General features: G+C 60.3%; 1 protein-coding gene across 1 annotated transcript in view; it reads right to left on the reverse strand.

Moving 5' to 3' along the window:
• Positions 1–17,694, reverse strand: part of FAM53B (family with sequence similarity 53 member B) — a 111,968-nt gene that overhangs the window by 63,081 nt on the left and 31,193 nt on the right. The window contains exons 2-3 of the mRNA XM_065923504.1: positions 15,736–15,989; positions 6,940–6,994 (exon numbers count right to left, since the gene is read on the reverse strand). Coding sequence (XP_065779576.1) covers positions 6,940–6,994; positions 15,736–15,813 — 133 coding nt within the window. The 5' untranslated portion in view covers positions 15,814–15,989. The remainder of the gene's footprint in view (positions 1–6,939; positions 6,995–15,735; positions 15,990–17,694) is intronic.

The following is a 17,694-nucleotide window of genomic DNA, read 5'->3' on the forward strand; positions in this document are numbered from 1 at the left end:
TGACATAACCACAACAGAATGTGGTTTCTAGACGAGGTTAGACACCTGAAGCACAGGCCCCAAGATACGGAAGGTTCTTGCAGCGGCCTGGGGCCGAGCGAGCAGGCCTCAGTGGGATCGGCCAGGCTGACTCATTCTCGGATTTCACACCTGTCTGCTTGTGCTGACACCAGCCTCCCTTCCCCTTGCCCTGGGGGCTGGGGCTGTGTTAACTTGGCCTCCGGGCTGCAAGGACTGTCTGCCTGATCTGGGGCGGGGGAGAAGCTCACCAGCCCTTTCAGTGGGAAACTCAAGAGAACCGAGCTGTCTTTCTGGAGCCTGCTTTATTACATCGGTCTTATGAAAAGAGCACAGGTGGAAACACACACACGGTATCGTGTGCTTTTAAATGAACTCAGGAGTCCCTGGCCCACAGGAGCACCTCTTTCCCCGAATCACCAGGATGGAGACTCAACACAGAGCTGGCCCAGGAAGAAAAGGCTCCTGGGCTTTGCCTGCCCAAGCCTCAGCCTCTGGGGATGGCCCCCCTCACCTGCAATAAATCAGACAATGTCCATGCATCTTAGGTTCAGGGACGACCCAGGATGCCAAGCAAATCAGCTGAGGGCCCGAGGACGAGGGGCCAGGACGGCTGGAGACAACGCTCCCCTGGCCCCACCCAGGGCAGGCTGGCTGGAAGGGCACCAGGGAGACGTCTGACAGGCCAGTGGGTGCAGGGGGTTCCTGGGCTCCTGCCGTCACCAGCCAGGTGAGGGTGGCCCGTGGCAGCAGCCACTGCTTGTGGGGGGTCTTTCTCTTACAGAAAGAAGCCCAGTGGGGACCCCCAGGCAGTGAAGAGGTGTAAACCCCTCCAGACTGGGCGCTGGGAGCATGGACTGGTCTCCCATCTGTAGGAGGAAGCACGGGCTGGGGCCCTGTGATGGCCCTTCCCGCCCTGAAGGGACCTCCTGCTGCACCCCAACCTCCAGAAATCTGTAGGGAAAAGCTGGTATTCACGTGTAGGGACATCCCCTGGGCGGCCCAGTGGGTGGGACTCTTGTGCTTCCCCTGCAGGGGCCACAGAGCTCCATTCCTGCTCGGGGAACCGAGATCCCACATGTGCTTCACGACGTGGGCCAAAGATGAAACAAACAGAAAAAGACGAGGGCCACGAAAACTCTGAAGCGACAGAGCGGTCCGTTCTATCCATCGCCTTCAGCTTGCCACCCTGGCTGCGCGTTTGCACAGGGCAAGGACATGGGCAGTGGCCAGGGACTCAACTCCAAACCCACGTGCGCAGCAAAGCTGGCCACCGAGACACAGACCAGGAAACCGGCCACTGCGGGAGCTTTTCAGGAAACCGTCAATATAGCTGCATGAACTGTTAATTAGCTAAACACCACCACCCCACCCCCGCAGTGGGATCCTTGCTGAAGTGGAGCGAAAGCCTCAGTGCGTACCCCAAGCACAGTTCTCATCCCGCAGGGCAGCAGAGAGCTCCCCCACGTGACAGCTGGGGAGACCAACTCCAGGACAGGATGGCCTCACATCTCACCTAGGGACACGCCGCTCGCCAACAGCGGCCTGCAGTCCCCAGGCCGTGCTCCTGCGGCGGGGCCAGGCTACCTCCTAACGACCATCTCTCCACGTGGAAGCAGCCTGGCGAGGCACCACACGGTGGGGGGCGGGGGGCGTGTGTGCCCACGGCCGGCCTGGCGGCTGCCGTTCCCCCTCCTCCAGCACCTCTGGCGCTCCCCTGCCCCTCCCACCATGTCAGGCCAGCCTGGGTGAGAAGGTGGCCTGGGAGGCTCCGTTTTCAACCATCAATGGCCATCATGTGCCAACTACATTTTGTACCTGCGTCCCATCCCGTCTGTACCTTATTCCAGAAACGTTGTCTGAAACCAGTAAGTGGTGAAAGGAAAACTGAAGGCGCTCTGCACGGACAAACCTTACACGGCTTTAGAGGCGGGCAAACCACACCAATGACGACGATAAATAAAAGCAGTCATTAAAAGCTGAGCTTCTAAAGATCAAGCATAGGCATTCTTTATGGATTTTTGTACTAGCTTATTTTGGCTAATAATCAGTTCCTATAGGAGGCCCTGGGTCCAAGGATGATGTGTGGCGTGGCTATCTCAGAGAGACTGAAAAAGCGGCAGAGACCAGAAATTCTGGCTTCGTTATCCCTGCGGCTCATTTTGTTTCAGTTGTGTGTTCGTTCGCTCTTGGAGACCTGAAATGCTCAACCTCCGAATGCTGGCTTTTTCCCCGCTTGCTGCAATCACAGTCCACTTTCAGCGACAAACGGTGGGAGGGTGAAAAGACCAAAAGCTACCCGATCTCAAAGTGCAGGCTCTTCCTCCTGCCTGGCTCAGCACAGCTGACTGGGGTACCCTGTAGAAACTAACACAGGGGGTGCCCCCGGGAGCAAGCCTTCTGTGTACAGAGCAGACGTTAATAGCCGAGTAATTACACATGGAGAGTAAGGGCTTATAAGTAAAATGCTGACAAACCCGAACCACAGTGGCGCAAGGAGGGCTGCTACAATATTTTTACAATTCCTTTTTATACATAATGTATGATCCTTCTGCTCAAGTTTCCTCTATGTTCTTTGCCTGTGAGATAATTTACATTAATAAATAATTTATTATCATAACTCCTAAAGTAATTATGGGTTTCCACCCAAATTTTTTTTTTAGCATCTGAATTGTTCTGTTCCCCGTCCACGGACTTGTATTTATACACCTTCTCCTAGTGGCCTTTCGGAAGTAACCAGTGTTGCACGGGCTTGCTCATGTTATTTGATTTCCCAGTCTCCTGCTCACCTGAGGGCTGAGGAGACAGGAGTGGGCAGAGTCCACTCTGTCCTTGCAACACAGAACTCGTTCAAGGGGGCGCAAGGAGCCAAGCCCAGGGTGGTGAATGGAAGCCCCTCTTGCCAACTTATCCTGTTTCACGGAAAGAGATTCGACCCGTCCACACGTGACCCTGGGTCAGCGTGAAGAAGCACCTCCCGGGTCAACGGTGGAGGAGCCACAGGGAGGGAGCCACGGGCCGAGGATTCCCTGGCGGCTGCCCCCACCCCACCCTGGCTCGGGGAGGTCCTCTCGGGCGCAGCCAGGCCCCCGCGTGCACCCATGAGCAATCACGGCCAGGAACGGGGCTGGCTTGCCAGTCGGTCCAGCTGACCGGTGGGCGGGCCACACCCCTGAAGCTGCCACCTGACCAAGGTTTCCTGTGTCAGGAACACAGTTCCCCGGGCAGACACGGCTCTCCCCAGAGAAGCTGTTTGCAGAGGCAGTTCCGGTTCGGCCCAGGAGGCGTGCGGAGGACGGTCTGGGAGGTGAGAAGAGAAACCCAGAGGCACGGCATCGCCTCTGCTACAGAAGGAGCCCTGTGGCACCCAGGCTGGCCGGGCGGTCAGCCCTGGCAGGGCCGGCCGGCCGTGGCCTGGCTCCCCTCCACCCCGCTTCTCCCGTCCACAGTCACGCTGCCTGTGTCTCCCCACCCCCACGCTGGAAAAGGACAAAACTACTTCTTTGTATCAAGTTCCCAAACTTGGAGGGAGGGGATGACCAGCATGGGGAGGGCCCTGCAATCCAGCCCACCATAACTGAGTGGGAAGTATTTAAAAGCCAAAACACTGTTGCGAGTGCTGAGGATATTAGTAACGCATTTTATCTCCCTGGGTGCAGGGGAGGCTGAGCTCCCAGCCAGGGCGGCTTCTCCAAAGGAAGCCAACGGGGCCCTTCCCACCCGAACACACTTGCCTGGGTTTTCTTAAGAACACTCACGAAACCCCCCAGCTCATCCCGGTGTCCCGCGAGGACCCCTGCATGGGGGCTTGAGAGGGAAATGCCCTGAGTCCCAGGGCCACGCTGTCCCCAGCTCTCATGGGAGAATTCTACTAATCAGGGCCAGAACCGGAGTCCCCTGTCTCGGGAGACAAGCAGGGGGTTTTGGTGATTATAACGCTGTGAGGTTGCTGAGGGCCGCTCTCCCACATCCCGGGGTCCTCTTCTTTGCTACAGAAAACCAGGCACTGCGAGACAGTCTCGCGGCTGCTGTCAGTCTCGCGGACGCCCGACACCCACCTCAGCAAGTGCGGGCAAGGGACGGAGGTGGGGTGCGAGCCGGCACCTCCCGGGTGCTGCTGTCTCCTTAAATCCCACGGACACCACGAGGTGCAGGATGTGGAAAGTGAGGCCCAGGAGGTCGGGCTGAGTGCCCACAGTGCTGAGGGTCCCCTTCACACGGATCCAGGGGAAGTCCATGCTCCCTGGCCTTGCTCCTCCACTAGACAGAAGCCCCCTCGAGGGCAGGGGCTGCCTGGCTCTATCCCCGCCCCCAGCGCCGGGCACGGAGCAGGTACTCAATAAACACCGACCAGAGCAAGGCACGCTGAACCGACCTGGGGCCGACTTTTCTAAAAGCCCTGATAGTGCGTGATACCAGGTGGGTCAGGATCTCCCGAATCAAAGGAAGGGCTGAGGACGGCAGGAAGACGAAGACAAGGGAGACAGAGAGAGAGAAGCCACAAAGGGGGCAGCGGGGGCAACTGCACGGACCCCACGGTCCTCCACTGCCTGGCAGGGCCCTGGCGCCGGCCGGCAGAGCAGAAGGGCACAGACCTCGGGGAGGGGAAGAGCCCATGGGCCAGGGTGCCCTTCCTGAGGGGCCGCCGTGCACACCAGAGCCCCGAGGGGCAGCAGCACAGTCGTCCTGGAGCCCCGGGCCCCCCCAGCAGAAGGCAGACTGCTGGGTTCGGCGGGCTCAGATGGACTCCGCTGGGACTCTGGGAAGAGACCGCCCCCGCTCGCCTCTGCCTTGGTCCCCGGGCCCGAGCACCTTCCCCACAAGGGTGACTTGCACCTGCACCCCCCGCAACGCCCACCAACGAAACCAAGGTGGTCCCTGGGGGCGTGGAGCCTCTCGCAGGAGCAGGATTCTCACTCTAAGCTCAGCCTGCTTCTCCACCTGTCACGTAGAATGCTCACACTGCGCCAAGCTCCTTCCGAGTGTCTCGGAGTCCTCACAGCGAGGCAGGTGCTGTCCCAACACCCATTTCGCAGATGAGGAAACTGAGGCTTGGAAAAGGGAAACAGTTCACAGTGACTGTGTGAGGGCCAGCAGCACCATCAGGAGCCTTGAGAGCTCCAACGTATTACGATGCGCTCACAGTGAAGGCCGAGGAAGCCTGACGCTTAGGGTCTTGAAATAAAGACCAAGGGTTCCACCACCCAGGTCACCAGTCCGGCCCAATTCTGAGCTCTCTGGGGCGGGGCAGCTGGGCAGAGGGGTGGGTATGCCCAGGAGCCCCGCTCACTCCCCTTCCTGGACATGACAGAGGAAGAGGGCCCAGCTGCAGCCCAACTGTGGGTCTGGCCCAGGAAGAGGGCGGGGAGGAGGGCTTCTGGGCCACGTAGATCAGGCGCGGAGGGTTTGCTGAAAGCCGTTAACCACAACCAAGGTGTGCAGCCAAGCCTCCCGTGGGGACAGGCCTCAGAAGTGTGTCACACGGGTAAACCGAGGCCAGGTGAGCTCCCTGGTTCCATTTCCCCGGAGGCAAGTACCAAGGAGGCCGCCCGGGGCTCTCCCACACAGCTGCGGCTTGAGAGTGAGAAGCAAACAGTCGTCCCCCCGCCCCCGGGGTCCAGCTCTGCCCACGAAGGGGCCGTGGCGCGCCACCCCAGATGTGAGCGGAGCGCCCCTACCTGCCGCCTGCAGCAGCGGTGGAGTCCAAGGAGACCCTGCACCTCAGGTGCCCGGCACGGCAGCACGCTCACTGTGACACGTGAGGACCCCCTAGGACCACCCCCACCTTCCACCTACGGGAACTGAGCCTGCAGAAGAAAACGCTGTGCCCAGAGGGAGAAGGGCCAGGACAAATGGCCACGGACACTGAACACAGTCCTGCGGAGGCAAACCTGAAACCCCCAAAGAGGGGACCTGCCACGGAAGCCCGGCTTACAGAAACTCATCAGGAGCCGTGTCCCAGAAGCGGGCAGGAGTCCAGGGGAGAGGGCGCAAGGAGAAACAGCCCGACCCCCGGGAGCAGAGAGGAATCAATACAGTCAGTACAGTCGTCCTTTCGGCCCCCTTACGGAAAACGGTAACTAACACTCGCATGGGAACAGGGCTCCGGGGCAACCTTTCTGGAAAGCATGTCAGAAACACAAAGCAAGAGCCTTAAGAATGGAAATGTGCCTGCCCCCCGGCCTCTCTACTCCACTCCTGGGAACCACCCTAAGGAATAATCCGAAAGGCAGAGGAGATTCAGACACTGAGTCACCGTCAATCACGAGAGCAACAGAACAGTCCTACCCAACAACCGAGAAACGAGCTCCCTCCTTAGAAGACATTTTGAATCATCCTCACAAGGCAATATTATAGGCTCACTACAACGTATGGGATGGGCAATTTTCATGCTGCAGGGAAACGATGGGTCATTATTAGTATGCAAAAAAAAAAAAGCAAAAACAAAAGTTTCAATAAATAATTTTGTATAATCACATGTTCATCAAGGGCTTGGCTGTGTCAAAACTGCAAAGGACATACACTACACCAAGATACTGACAGTAGTTGTAACTGGGTCCTGGGGCTGTGAGAGATTGTTATTTTTGTACTTCACACCATGGTGCATTTTTCTGAATTAAAAAAAAAAAAAAAGAAATGAACGTGGTCACTTCAATGATCAGACACCAACTCACGGTGTCAGCTGCTGGAAATGACGTTCATAAACCACGCACCTGCGCCCGGCCTCTCACTCAGCCCCCGCAGCCCCTGCCCTGCTCCTGCGCCACTGAGACCAAGGCAGTTCCAGCACGGAGAAGACAGTCCCCACGGCCGCTCCTCGTGCCTGTGTCCAGAAAGGGCTTCGAGCGTCTCCCCCTGGAGGACTCGGGCCCTGGGGGAAGGCGCTCGAGGAGGACTGTTCACAGCCACCTGGTTACTCACCCATGATTCCACAAGAGAAAAGTGTCGGTCCTTGACTCATCTTCTTTGGCGTGTGCTGCAAACAACCAGAAAAGCTATCACTCTTCACGTCATGAGAAGCATGTCTGCATATGACTCTGCACTGATTCCCTTGCTAAAGTCACAATTGGGGGGGCGGGGAGTGGAGGGTGGCGGGGATGGGGGTGCGGTGGTGGGAAACGTCAGATCAGGGAAAGGAGGGGAAAAACAAAAAAGTACTAAAAGAGACATCTGCCCATAATTAGGTCTGGGCTCTTGTCTGGAGCCTCGGGTGAGTATGGAGTCCATCAAGTTAACGGGCTTTAAAAACACACAGGGAGCCTCGTGACTCCTGACGCTAGGGGACTCGTCCACGCAAGTGATGCGGAGTCAGGGCGCAGGAGGGGCTGGAGAGCGGCCTCCCCACAGCCCGGGGCGGGGAGGAGGGCAGGGGACCGCTTCCTGTCCCCGGGGACAGGACGAGCCTCCAGCAGCGGGCAGAGGCCCACCTGCCTACCCCCCTCCCCCAGCCCTCCCTCCCGGACGCAAGGAGAATGGCTCTCCCATCTCTGTGAAGAAGCTCGAGAGGGTGCCCCTGGCTCGGAAGCTGTTTTGCAGCCAGGAGGGCCCCCTCCCACCCCAGACACCCTTGAGAACTGAAACAGAAACTCGGGTTGGGTCTGGTCTCAACACACAGCACTGGCTTCTGAACTCCCTGGCGCCACATTTCCACAAGGGTTTCCCTGTCCCCTGTAAACACTGCACACCTCCCCTCTCACCCCATACCTCACCTCACTGTGGTCACAGGGTGAAAGGCCGGGGTGGGGGGCACCCAGAAGAACCCTGCATCCAGGCACTCACTCCACGGCGCCGTGGTAACCTGGGCCTGGAACGTTCCGGGGCTTCGTGCGCTAGCCGAGGCCCAGGTCGAGAGGCCGGTTCTGACCTCCAAGGAGGAGACCGTCCACGCCCGTCGGGGCCGCAGGAAGCAGGGTCTCACTCATCCCTCCCTTCACTCATTCATTCATCCACTCGCTCAACAAACATGTACCGGCGACGAGTCATGTGCAGGCTAGTGCTGGGGTGGAGCGCGCAAGGGTGAAAGCAGCTCTCAGCTCCGGAGGGGTCAGTGGTCACAGGGGGCTCTCACTTCTGAGTGGAGCCCCAAGCAACAGGGACGCGTGCCTGACTGTTGGTCCCAGGAGTTGGGGGGTGGGCAGGAAACGCAGGCCCTGGCTCTTTACACGCCTGGACAGGGAGGGTGCGGCCGCCAAGGAACACCTGGCCCCCCCAGATAAGAGGGGAGCGGGTGTCTGGCAGAGGCTCCCCACCCCTGTCCTCAGCTTGCCCGAGTCGGGGACCTTTGCCCTCGGTCAGCAATGTGTTTGCTGATCAGGTTCTTAAGGGTCCATCCGTCCTGACCAGCCTGGAACACAGAGGTGAAGAACGCGGCCTTGGCCCCAGGGAAGCTCACGTTTTTCTAGAGATCACACAACCAGTCCAGACAGAGAGCGGGACTGGAGGCAGCTGGGCCAGGCCACGGGCGCTGGGAGCTGGAGGTCAGGGCGGGCTTCCTGGGGGAAACAGAGAAGGTCCTGAAGGAACTTATGGGGGGGGGGGGCGGCGCAAAGGGAGGCTGGCTGTCCTCCTCCAGTCCCCCACCTTGGATTAAAGACAATCCTTATGTTTTCAGGATAGGTCTCCCTCCCCAGGGCCCACCCCATCGAGAGCCCTCCGGGGAAATACCTGGAAAAAGTTAAAGACGGGCTGCCTCTGCCTCCCGCCCGGCTCACCCCAGAGTCACTGAGCACAAAGTGGGTGACAGACGTTCAGAGCCCTGCCTCCGGGCAGCGTGACCTGTGGAAGCCAGGCAGGCCCTGCGCCCGGGGAAGGTTCGGGGGAGAGAGAAGCTGGCCCGGCTGAGGCCCCGACGCAGCAGGAGCCCTAAGAGCACGGTGCCAACGCCCACGGGGACCCACAGCCCCACCCACCCCAGCGCATCCCCATGCAGGGCAGGGATGGGGCCCTAACGCAGGCTGGAGGCCCACAGAAACCCGAAGCAGGGCGGGCCACGGAGAGCTGGGCGGCACGAGGAGGTGGGAGCCGCGTGTCACCACCCTGGCACACGCCGGGGCCACCAGGGGCCTGGGTTTGCAGATGTGGCGGGAGGCACCCTGACTGCAGATCGTCAGGGATGCCCTGCCCACTCACCGGCCTCTCGCTCAGAAGACGTGTTTCAGGCAGAGGGGCACCTGGGTCCCCTCCCCTGGGAATGTGGCCTGCGAGCGGGCACCAGAGAGGCGCCACTGGGTTAGCACACAGGCACCCCTGTCCCTCGAAATTCATTCATTCAGTCATTCATTCACTCACCCAGCGAGGACCTGCTCGCCGGGTTGGGGGGTGCACACACTAGCGATATGACTGCTTCTGGCTCCCCATGCCGCCGGGCTCAAGACCCACTGTCGTCCACCAAGGGAACCAGATGAGCCCCTGACCCAGTCCTGGGCTCGTCCTGCAGCATCCGTCCTCCACGCAGACCCAGGGAGCCCAGCCCATGTGGCCACCCCGCTCACAACAACCTGGATAAAATCCGGCTGTGTCCCCCTCCCCGCCGCCCACCAGATGCCCGTGAGCCAAGCCCGCGTCCACCCCGGCCTCACTCACGCCGCTCGGGGACAGTCCGGCTCGCTGCCGCCCCGGGCCTTTGGCTCTGCGGCTGGTTCCTGTCACGTGGCCTCCCTGGCGGCCTTCCCCGGCCAAAAGGCGCCCGGCCCACCCGCGCTCTTCTCCACGGGACCTTGCTGAAAACTGCCCCCCTCCACCCCGGGCGCATCGGCTGGCTTTGTTTCTGGGCTCAGACTCCACTCGCCCCTCAGATCGAGCCTCCCTGAGGCCGCGGTCTGGTCCACGGCATCCCCTGCCCAGAGTGGGCGCCCCGGGGCTTCTCTGCTGCCCCGCCACTGCGGCCCGCAGTCAGGCCGAGCCTGCCCTTGCTGCCACATGCCTGGCGAACGCAGGACCAACGGAAACAGACTCTCCCTGGATGCAACCCACTGCCCTCCCAAATCACTGGCCTCCTGCCAAGTTGCAACTTGGCGGGGGAGGGGGACAGCATCAGCTGGATAAAGTCGGGGGCAATCCTCCCCACCCTGGGCCGCCTGGCTCCCCCCCACACACAGCCTCTGACTCTGTGCCCGGGGTTCAGGGGGATCGGCCACCACTTGCACGGAGAGCTGACAAGAAGGGACACCTTCTCCGGGTCCCATCTGGGGACAACCACCACCGCCATTCCCCAGCATGCTGAATGTGAAACAGCATGGCAGGGGGTGCATGCCCTTCTTTCTGCTAACAGCACCCCAATTTTGCACTGGGGATCCTCCCCTCCCCACTGGGCAGTGACTTGGTGGGATGTCACCCCCACCCCACCCCCCTGCACCGCAGAGGGTGGGCCTGGCTGACCAGACATGCCTGCTCTGGGGCTCTGACCCCCGAACCGAAGGGGTGCTGGGCCAGTCCTCCAGGTGGGGAGCCCCCCGCCCGCCTCCACAATTCTCCCAGCTGGCCTGTCCTTGCCCTTTTCGGGGACTTCAGTCACCAGTTCTTCTCCCATGTTTCTCTCGATCGTGCCAGTGGATTCTCTTCTAGTGTGTGTATCAGTGGGAGGTGGCCCCAGCTGCTTATATCCGAGGAACCCGGGCCGATTTCATGGGGGTCTTCAAGAAGGCTAATGGGAGAAGTAGGCTCGGCCACTTGAAGGGATATCACGCAACCGCTCAAAACGGTGTTTGGGCAGAGGCTTCCAGTACCATGAGGAAGCATACTTTGTCAGTGAAACCTGCTTCACTAAAAAGATACAAGGAAACTGGCCAAAATACATAGAGGGCAATGGAGTTTCCCTGCCCTCCCATCCCACCTAAAATGCAGCTTTTCTCTCATTCTTTTCCTTCATCCTCTGAGCGATGTGCGTTTCAAACTGGTTTGTGTGTGGAGACAAACCCCATCAAAGTAGCAGTAGAGAAATGCTGACTAACAGGACGCTGGCAATTTTAAGGTCAGAAAAGAGCTGAAAGAGTCATGAGCTAACTACCTCCTCCCTGGGGCTTCTGCCTCCTGTCAGGGTAAACAAAAAAAGAAAGGAAAAAAAAAAAATCAAGGCCCCCAACTCGCTTTCTGAGCCCCGTCCGCAAGGCTGGGCGGGCAGGCCAGGACATCACATCACCCACCGCTTCCCAGGCCCTGTGCACACACCGACCACTGGCCACGCTCCCTGGCCCAGCACCGAGGTTCCCCCCTGGACTCCAGGTTGTCTATGCCCCACTGCTTCGTGCTGTTCTGCAGCAAGCCTCCCCGACCCCTCGAAGCCCTCTGCACCCGCTGTGCGAAGGCTCATGAGCCCATTGCTCTGTGGACAATGATGTGATGAGGCCCAACAGACCTCCAGGGCGGGGGGGGGGGGGGGAGTGCTCACCATCTGAGGTTTCACAAGACACCCAGGGTTCGCACACAAGTGCACGCCCGGGGCCCTGGCTGTGTCCACAGGAGGACGAGCGCTGCTCCCGGGGCTGTTCCTGCCACTCCGAGCCCTTTGTTCCTGAGCCCCCCCTGACCAGGGCACAGCCTGGGGTCTGGGAGATTCCTTGCATCAGCAGAGGAGGCTTGGAACTACATCTTCCAGAGGAAAGACAGAAGCTGGAGACCGAACGGAGGCTCCAGGGCACCTGTCTGACTGAGAAGCCCTAACTTAAATAAGACACAATTCAGGTCTTCTCTTAATGAGAAGCCAGCTCAGCAAGCGGCCGAGCTCCTCTCTGGCCATCACCACACGTCTCCGTGGCTTCCTTCTGCAGACTACCGACTAGGGCAATGACATCACTCTTCCTTCTGCTGATGCCGCCTTGGGGCGACGCGGACGGGCCACGCTCACGCGCCTGGGGCGGGGGGAAAAGGGCAGCGCTCCGGCCCCCAGAAGGAAACAGGGTGAGACCTTGGGTGGCGGAAAGCAGGAGGCCGAGCCAGGCCGGGGAGAAAAGAGAAGCTGAGACGGGAGAGGCACCCTGGGGTGGAGGTTGATGGACACAGGGTGGGCGCCCCGGCTTCCCAGGCTGCAGGTCAGCCATGGTGGGGTGGGGGTGGTCGCCGCTGCCCAGGACGGTGGGGGTGCAGATTGGGACCGCCTCGGGCTCCGCGCATTTCAGGATTCCGGCCTGGGATCCTGCCTGGGGCCCCGTCGGGGCCTGATGCCGACTCCAGGTGAGCAGGACGGGGGAAGAGCCTGGGTGCCCGAGGAAGCTGACGTGGCCCCTGAACTCTCCTGCTGGGCAAGGCCCTCGCCATCCTAATCTGACCAGCATGGAAGCAAGGACCTGCTCCGAAAACATCGAGTGTCTCTTGTGGCCGGAAATACCTCCAGGCTGAGGAAAGTGAGATGGCCTGGAGCCCCCCTCTAGCCTCTGTCCCCCCGCAACCCCACTGCTCCGCAGCCCCATCCTCCTGGGAGCAGGGCACCCCAAGTTCCCTCTGGTCTCCAGACTCGAGAAGGGGGCCGGGAGGCTTGCCCGGGGAGGAGGGAGCGTGGGCGGGCGGGAAGGAGCTCGGGGAACGTCGGCCCCGAGGTCAGATGTCTGGGCGGCCTTCCAGCGGCAGCAGCTAATGTTAGCACACTCGGAGGAAGGGCCACTCACGGGGGAAAGGAAGGCAACCGGGCGGAGTGGGGGAAAGGGGAACCTAGTCATTGCACCGCCCCCCAGCCCCGGGGGGTGGAGGATAGGCGAGACCGTGACTCTCAGTCCGTTCCTCTGTCTTCCCACCTCCCTGGGGAGTAGGGCGGTCACGTTGTTACCAGTATTTTAGTTTTTAGAAAAAAGGAGAACGGGGAAACCATGTCGGGGACCCTCTAAGCAAGCCGGCTGGGGCCTGGTTGTGGGGGTGGGGGGGGGCGCCCAAGCCTCTCCTCTCCCACTGTCTCCAAGCCCCCAGGCGACGTTCACCTGCAGCTATTTTTTTAGGCTCTGACCTCACTGCAGGGCCTCTCGCTTCCCTAATTCTGAAGCTGCCTGGGGGTGATTCACGATTCCTTTTTTTTTTTTTAATCTGAAACCCCAACTTCTGATATCTTCTTAGTCTGATTAGAAAACAAAAGAGGAAAGCTTTTCCCTCTTTCCTGTCCTTATCTTAATGGTATTTACCCAAGGATGATGAGACCTGTTTAGGAAGTCGAAGCTAAAACCCCCCATCTTCCTCTCGCCCTGGCAGGCTGAGCAGAGCGGATTCTAATCAGCTGATCTCACGTTCTGAGGCTGTCATCACTCGCTGGTCTTATCTGGGGGGATTCTTTCTTTGGTTGTTTATGGCCCGTGCTTCTTCCCAAGGAAGTCCAGACCAGCGGCAGCTCAGGGGTCGGGTAGAGGGGAGGCGTGCAGGCCTCATTGGTGGACGGGGCCTGCACCTGCTGGCCTGTTGCCCCTGGGCCCCCTGTTTCCCTGTCGGTCGGGGAGGTGGAGGCCAGACAAGCGCCCGCCCCGCAGCGGGGCACCTCGGCGGGCGCCCTGCACAGACCAGGCCCTGGTCCCCTCGCCTTCACTGTGCCTCCACCCCACCGTGAGGGCAGAAACCGGCAGGCCCGTGACGCACCCACGGGCTGACACACGAGAGGCCCCCTCTCCAAAAGCAACTGCCGGGCCCCCTTCAGTGGCCGTTTGCTCCCCTTGGCTTGCCGCTCCTTTTTCTTTTCCTGAGAAGAATTTTTTTTTTCCTTCCCCAGTCCGGGGCTGGGAGGCCGGCTTCCTCCTTGGCGGGGGCTCGGGCCCTGTCTCTTGGAAGAGCGGCCCAGCTGACCACAGGCCCATGGGCCCCGGAACCTGCTCCACAGCCAAGCCCAGGCTGGCCCACCTCCAGATGGAACCAAGTTCAGCGGCGACTGAAGCAACAGCACAGCTGGAACCAGAATGGGGGGGGCGGGGGGAGGAACGGGGGTCCCCTGGGACCTTGAGGAGGCCTGCACCCTGAGAGCCGTCTCATCTTGGTTACAGCTACTCCACATGCGGTGCTTTCATTTCACCAGGAAAACACGCACCCAGAGCAGAAAATGGGGCAATGCATACCTGCACCCCCGAGCTAGGAAGCTGAGTACCGGAGAAGGGACTCAACGAAGCCGAGTTGAGAGCCTGGCTGCATGAACCCACGCCCCCTCCCTCCGCCAAGGTCCCCGGAGCACTGACCACCGACCGTGCCCAGGTCCCGGCACTGGGGTGGTCGGCAAGGAGCCAAAGAGACACAAGTCCTTGCCTGGCGAAGCTCGCATTCTGGGGCAGGAGTCAACTCAGTGAACAGCATCAAAACGTGAAGATGCGTGGTGCCCGGGAAGGGAAAAGCCCCGGGAAAGGGGACATAGGCCACGTGGGAAGGCAGGGGAGCAGTGGCCCAAGAAAAGGCGGGAAGAAGGGAAGGAGCCCTGCTCGGGGAGGTGTTCCAGGCCACGGAAGAAGCGCACAGGCCCCAAGGCACGTAGGTCAGAGAGGCGTGTGCAGACTGAGGGGGGGCAGTGGTGGAGAGCGCCCAGGGGTCACGGGGGCCAGGGTACTCCAGCCCCCGTCCATCCAAGTGGGGGTCTGGTGTGTTGCTCGGCCTGAGAGGAGGGAAGCGGGTGGAAGGCTCTGTCTGGGTGGAGGAGGGCCGCTCTGACCTGCATCTCCTGCAGCTGCTGCTGCTAGAGAAGAGGCTGCAGGAGCCAGAAGCAGAGGCCAGCTCCCATGAGAGTCCGGGCAAGAGAGGACGCAGGCGGGACCAGAGGCAAAGCGGCGGGAATGATGGGAGTGAGCCTATGGAGAAACACGTTCAAATTAAACTGGAAAGGGCAGGGGTGACGGATGGACACCGGCTCATCCTGTGGAGTTCCTCCAGCCCGCGGTGCCCAGTGAAGCCCTGCGGGGTGGACGCGGGTCTTGGTGGCTTTCACAAGCTGCTACAAGGACCTGAGACCCACCTGCCCGCTCTCGAAGTGGGTGCTGGGGACGTAACGGGGGAGGATGGCCACGAGAGGCGTTAACGCGGAGTCTCACAGGGGGCTGTGAAGGCGCCAGGAGGGGTGCCCCCAAGCTCTGCCCACAGAAGCGGCAGAGAGGCCTGGGGATGGGCCACCTACAAAGCCCACCACTGCAAGAGTGTTCATGCCAGAGTGGGACTGCTTCCTGCTTCCTCTGCACGGTGCAGCCCACCCGCTTCTGAGGAAGCAGGGCTAGAAAGAGGCCCAGGAGGCCGTGCTGCTCCTGGTCTAAGAAGGCCGGGCTCCCTGCCTCTCCGCTCCAGCTCATCCACCCTCTTGGTCAGAGAAGAACCTTGTGCAGGGCGGCCAGCACTGGGCCCACCACCCGGGCCCCCAGGCCACACCCTCCTTCTCCACCAGCTCCCGCTCCTGACATCTCTGAGATGGCAGCTCTTACTCCGATCGCCCTTTGGAGGTCTGGCCTGATCCTGGTACCACCCCCCACCTGCTGGAAACCACCTACCTTAGCAGGTGGAGTCCAGGAGGGATGTGGGTCTTGGCCTGGCAGGGGCGGCAAAGCCCCGCTTGGTACTATTCACCGGGGGGTGGGGGGATGGCCTCCCCGCACCACTCGCCGGAGGACTCCACCTGGGCCAGATCAAAGCCGGGCTCTGGGTGACCCGACCTTGCCGCCCCGGTGGCCACATCTCCCAGGGCTCTGCTTGCGGGCCCTCTGGACTCAGTCTGCTAAGCCTGCTTGCTCAGTCCACAGCCCCACCGGGACGGCGGGCCTCCAAACGGGGCCACCAGGTCCTTACCGGCTCAGGGTTGAAGGTCCTGCAGGCCACGGGGTCGGCTCCCTGCTTGTCGAGGCTTTGACTCAGGATCATCACCATGGTAAGGACCTCAGGCTCTGGGCACCAGCCCAGGGTGGGCACGAGCCATCTTCAGGTGGGCAGACGGAGGGGGCAGAGGCGACCTCCTGGGGCGTATCCCGGGCAATGACGTCAGCAGAGGCTGCTCCCCATCGGGGTGGGGCTCCTCCAGGAAACAGCAGAGTGAGGTCAGCTCTCTGGGAAGATAAAAGAAAGGTAGAGAGACTCAGGACCACGCTAGACAGGGGGCCCAAGAAACACAGCCTCTCCCCTCCAGGTGGGGACCCTGCTGGGGAACAGAACCGCCTCACCACTGAACTGAGATGCTTTCTGGGGGGGTCGGTGGAGGGAGACAAAGGCCAGAATCAGCTTCCCGGGAGGCCCCACGCCAGCCCTGGAGCGTCCCTAAGGCCAACACCCTGGTGGGCACAGCAGTGACTCTCAGCTCAGCCGTGGCACCTTTTTAAGACAGATCTCGGGGTCTGGCTGGTCACAGGGCTGCACTCCCGAAGTGTGCCCAAGCCCAGTGACCTCCTAGGCGGAGCTGGCCCCACAGACAGCCCGAGGCTGGCTGATGTCAGATGCACACCCAGCCCCCAGTCAAAGCCCATGCCGCTGGCCCTTGGGCAGCCAGCAGTGACTCCTGTTTTCCACCCAGGTCTGGACAGAAGCTACTGGAAGAACTACGAGGGCACGTGCTTCCCGTCCTTGGAAGCATCACATTTCCACAGTGACACGTGGGCAGCACAGGCGCCTCCGTACCTGTCTCCTTCCACAGAACGAGCCAGAACACGCCACAGCCCTGGATGGGGGGCGGGGGAAGGTCTGCACACACCCCTCTGAGCTCTCAGCAGTGCGGGACCCTCTCTCATCACCATTCTACACAGCCCAGAATATCTCCCCGACTCAGCGTCATCTCCCACCAAGCCAACACCCAAAGGGTGCAGCCTGCAGCCACGTTGGGAGAATCACTCCTTACAAATTAATTCCTCTGATCCTGTCTCCATCCCACCCCTCTGAAGATTTCTCAGAGAAAGTCACAGAGATCCATGGAACCATCACCATCAAAGCAAAAAGAGATCACTGTCAAAAAGTAAAAAAAAAAAAAGATAAAAAACCCAATAAAAATCATAAAATAAATACATAAAAAGCAGCTCCTAATCTATAATTAAAAACAAACTGGTCAGCGCAGAAAAATGTTTTAGAATCTGCTGCTCTGTGTAAAAATTAATTGCACCCTGGTATTTACTTGCTGTCCAGATCGTAAATCATATTTTCCTGTTTACTTCGATTAGACTTTACAGTGGGTGTTATTGAAATTGCTCAATTACAGGCCAGCTGGCAAGCACGGGAAAATTACCTTCTACTGTTCTTCGAAAACAAGGTTCATCCACAGTGCAAAAGCAGGGAAGGGGAGGGGGGAAATCAATACATTTTCAAAGGGTTGACTGTTCGGGAGGGAGGCCCGGCGGGGTCCCCAGGTCACACCAGGAGACCTGTTTCAAAGCCACATCCATCTAGAAGTCACACACGTTCTGCCCAAGTATCATCTGGCCCAGCAAAGAATTTCAGATCACTCCTCCGAGTCTGGCCAGGAAGCCGAGCCAGGAATGCCCGCCAGCCCCCGGGACACTTGGCTTGGGAGCGGGGAGGGGGGGGGGACGGGGGGCGGGGCATGTGTGCAGGAGAGCGCCCGGAGGGTGCCCTGGACCCACCCCCCGTCAAAGGGACCCTTTGTGTAGCTCGGAGTCGGAGACCCGGCCTGATGGCGGCCGACTCCTCTCCGGGTGCAACCTCAGTTCAGCTCTGGGGCCGCCAACCATCGCCCCAGGCCCAGGGTGACCCGCCCTCCCCAGGCCCTTCTTCTAGCAAGGCAGGAGGGTTCACTGGTTATAAGCTCAA

This window comes from Muntiacus reevesi, chromosome 2 (genome assembly GCF_963930625.1).
Source record: "Muntiacus reevesi chromosome 2, mMunRee1.1, whole genome shotgun sequence".
Classification (NCBI taxonomy): Eukaryota; Metazoa; Chordata; class Mammalia; order Artiodactyla; family Cervidae; genus Muntiacus; species Muntiacus reevesi.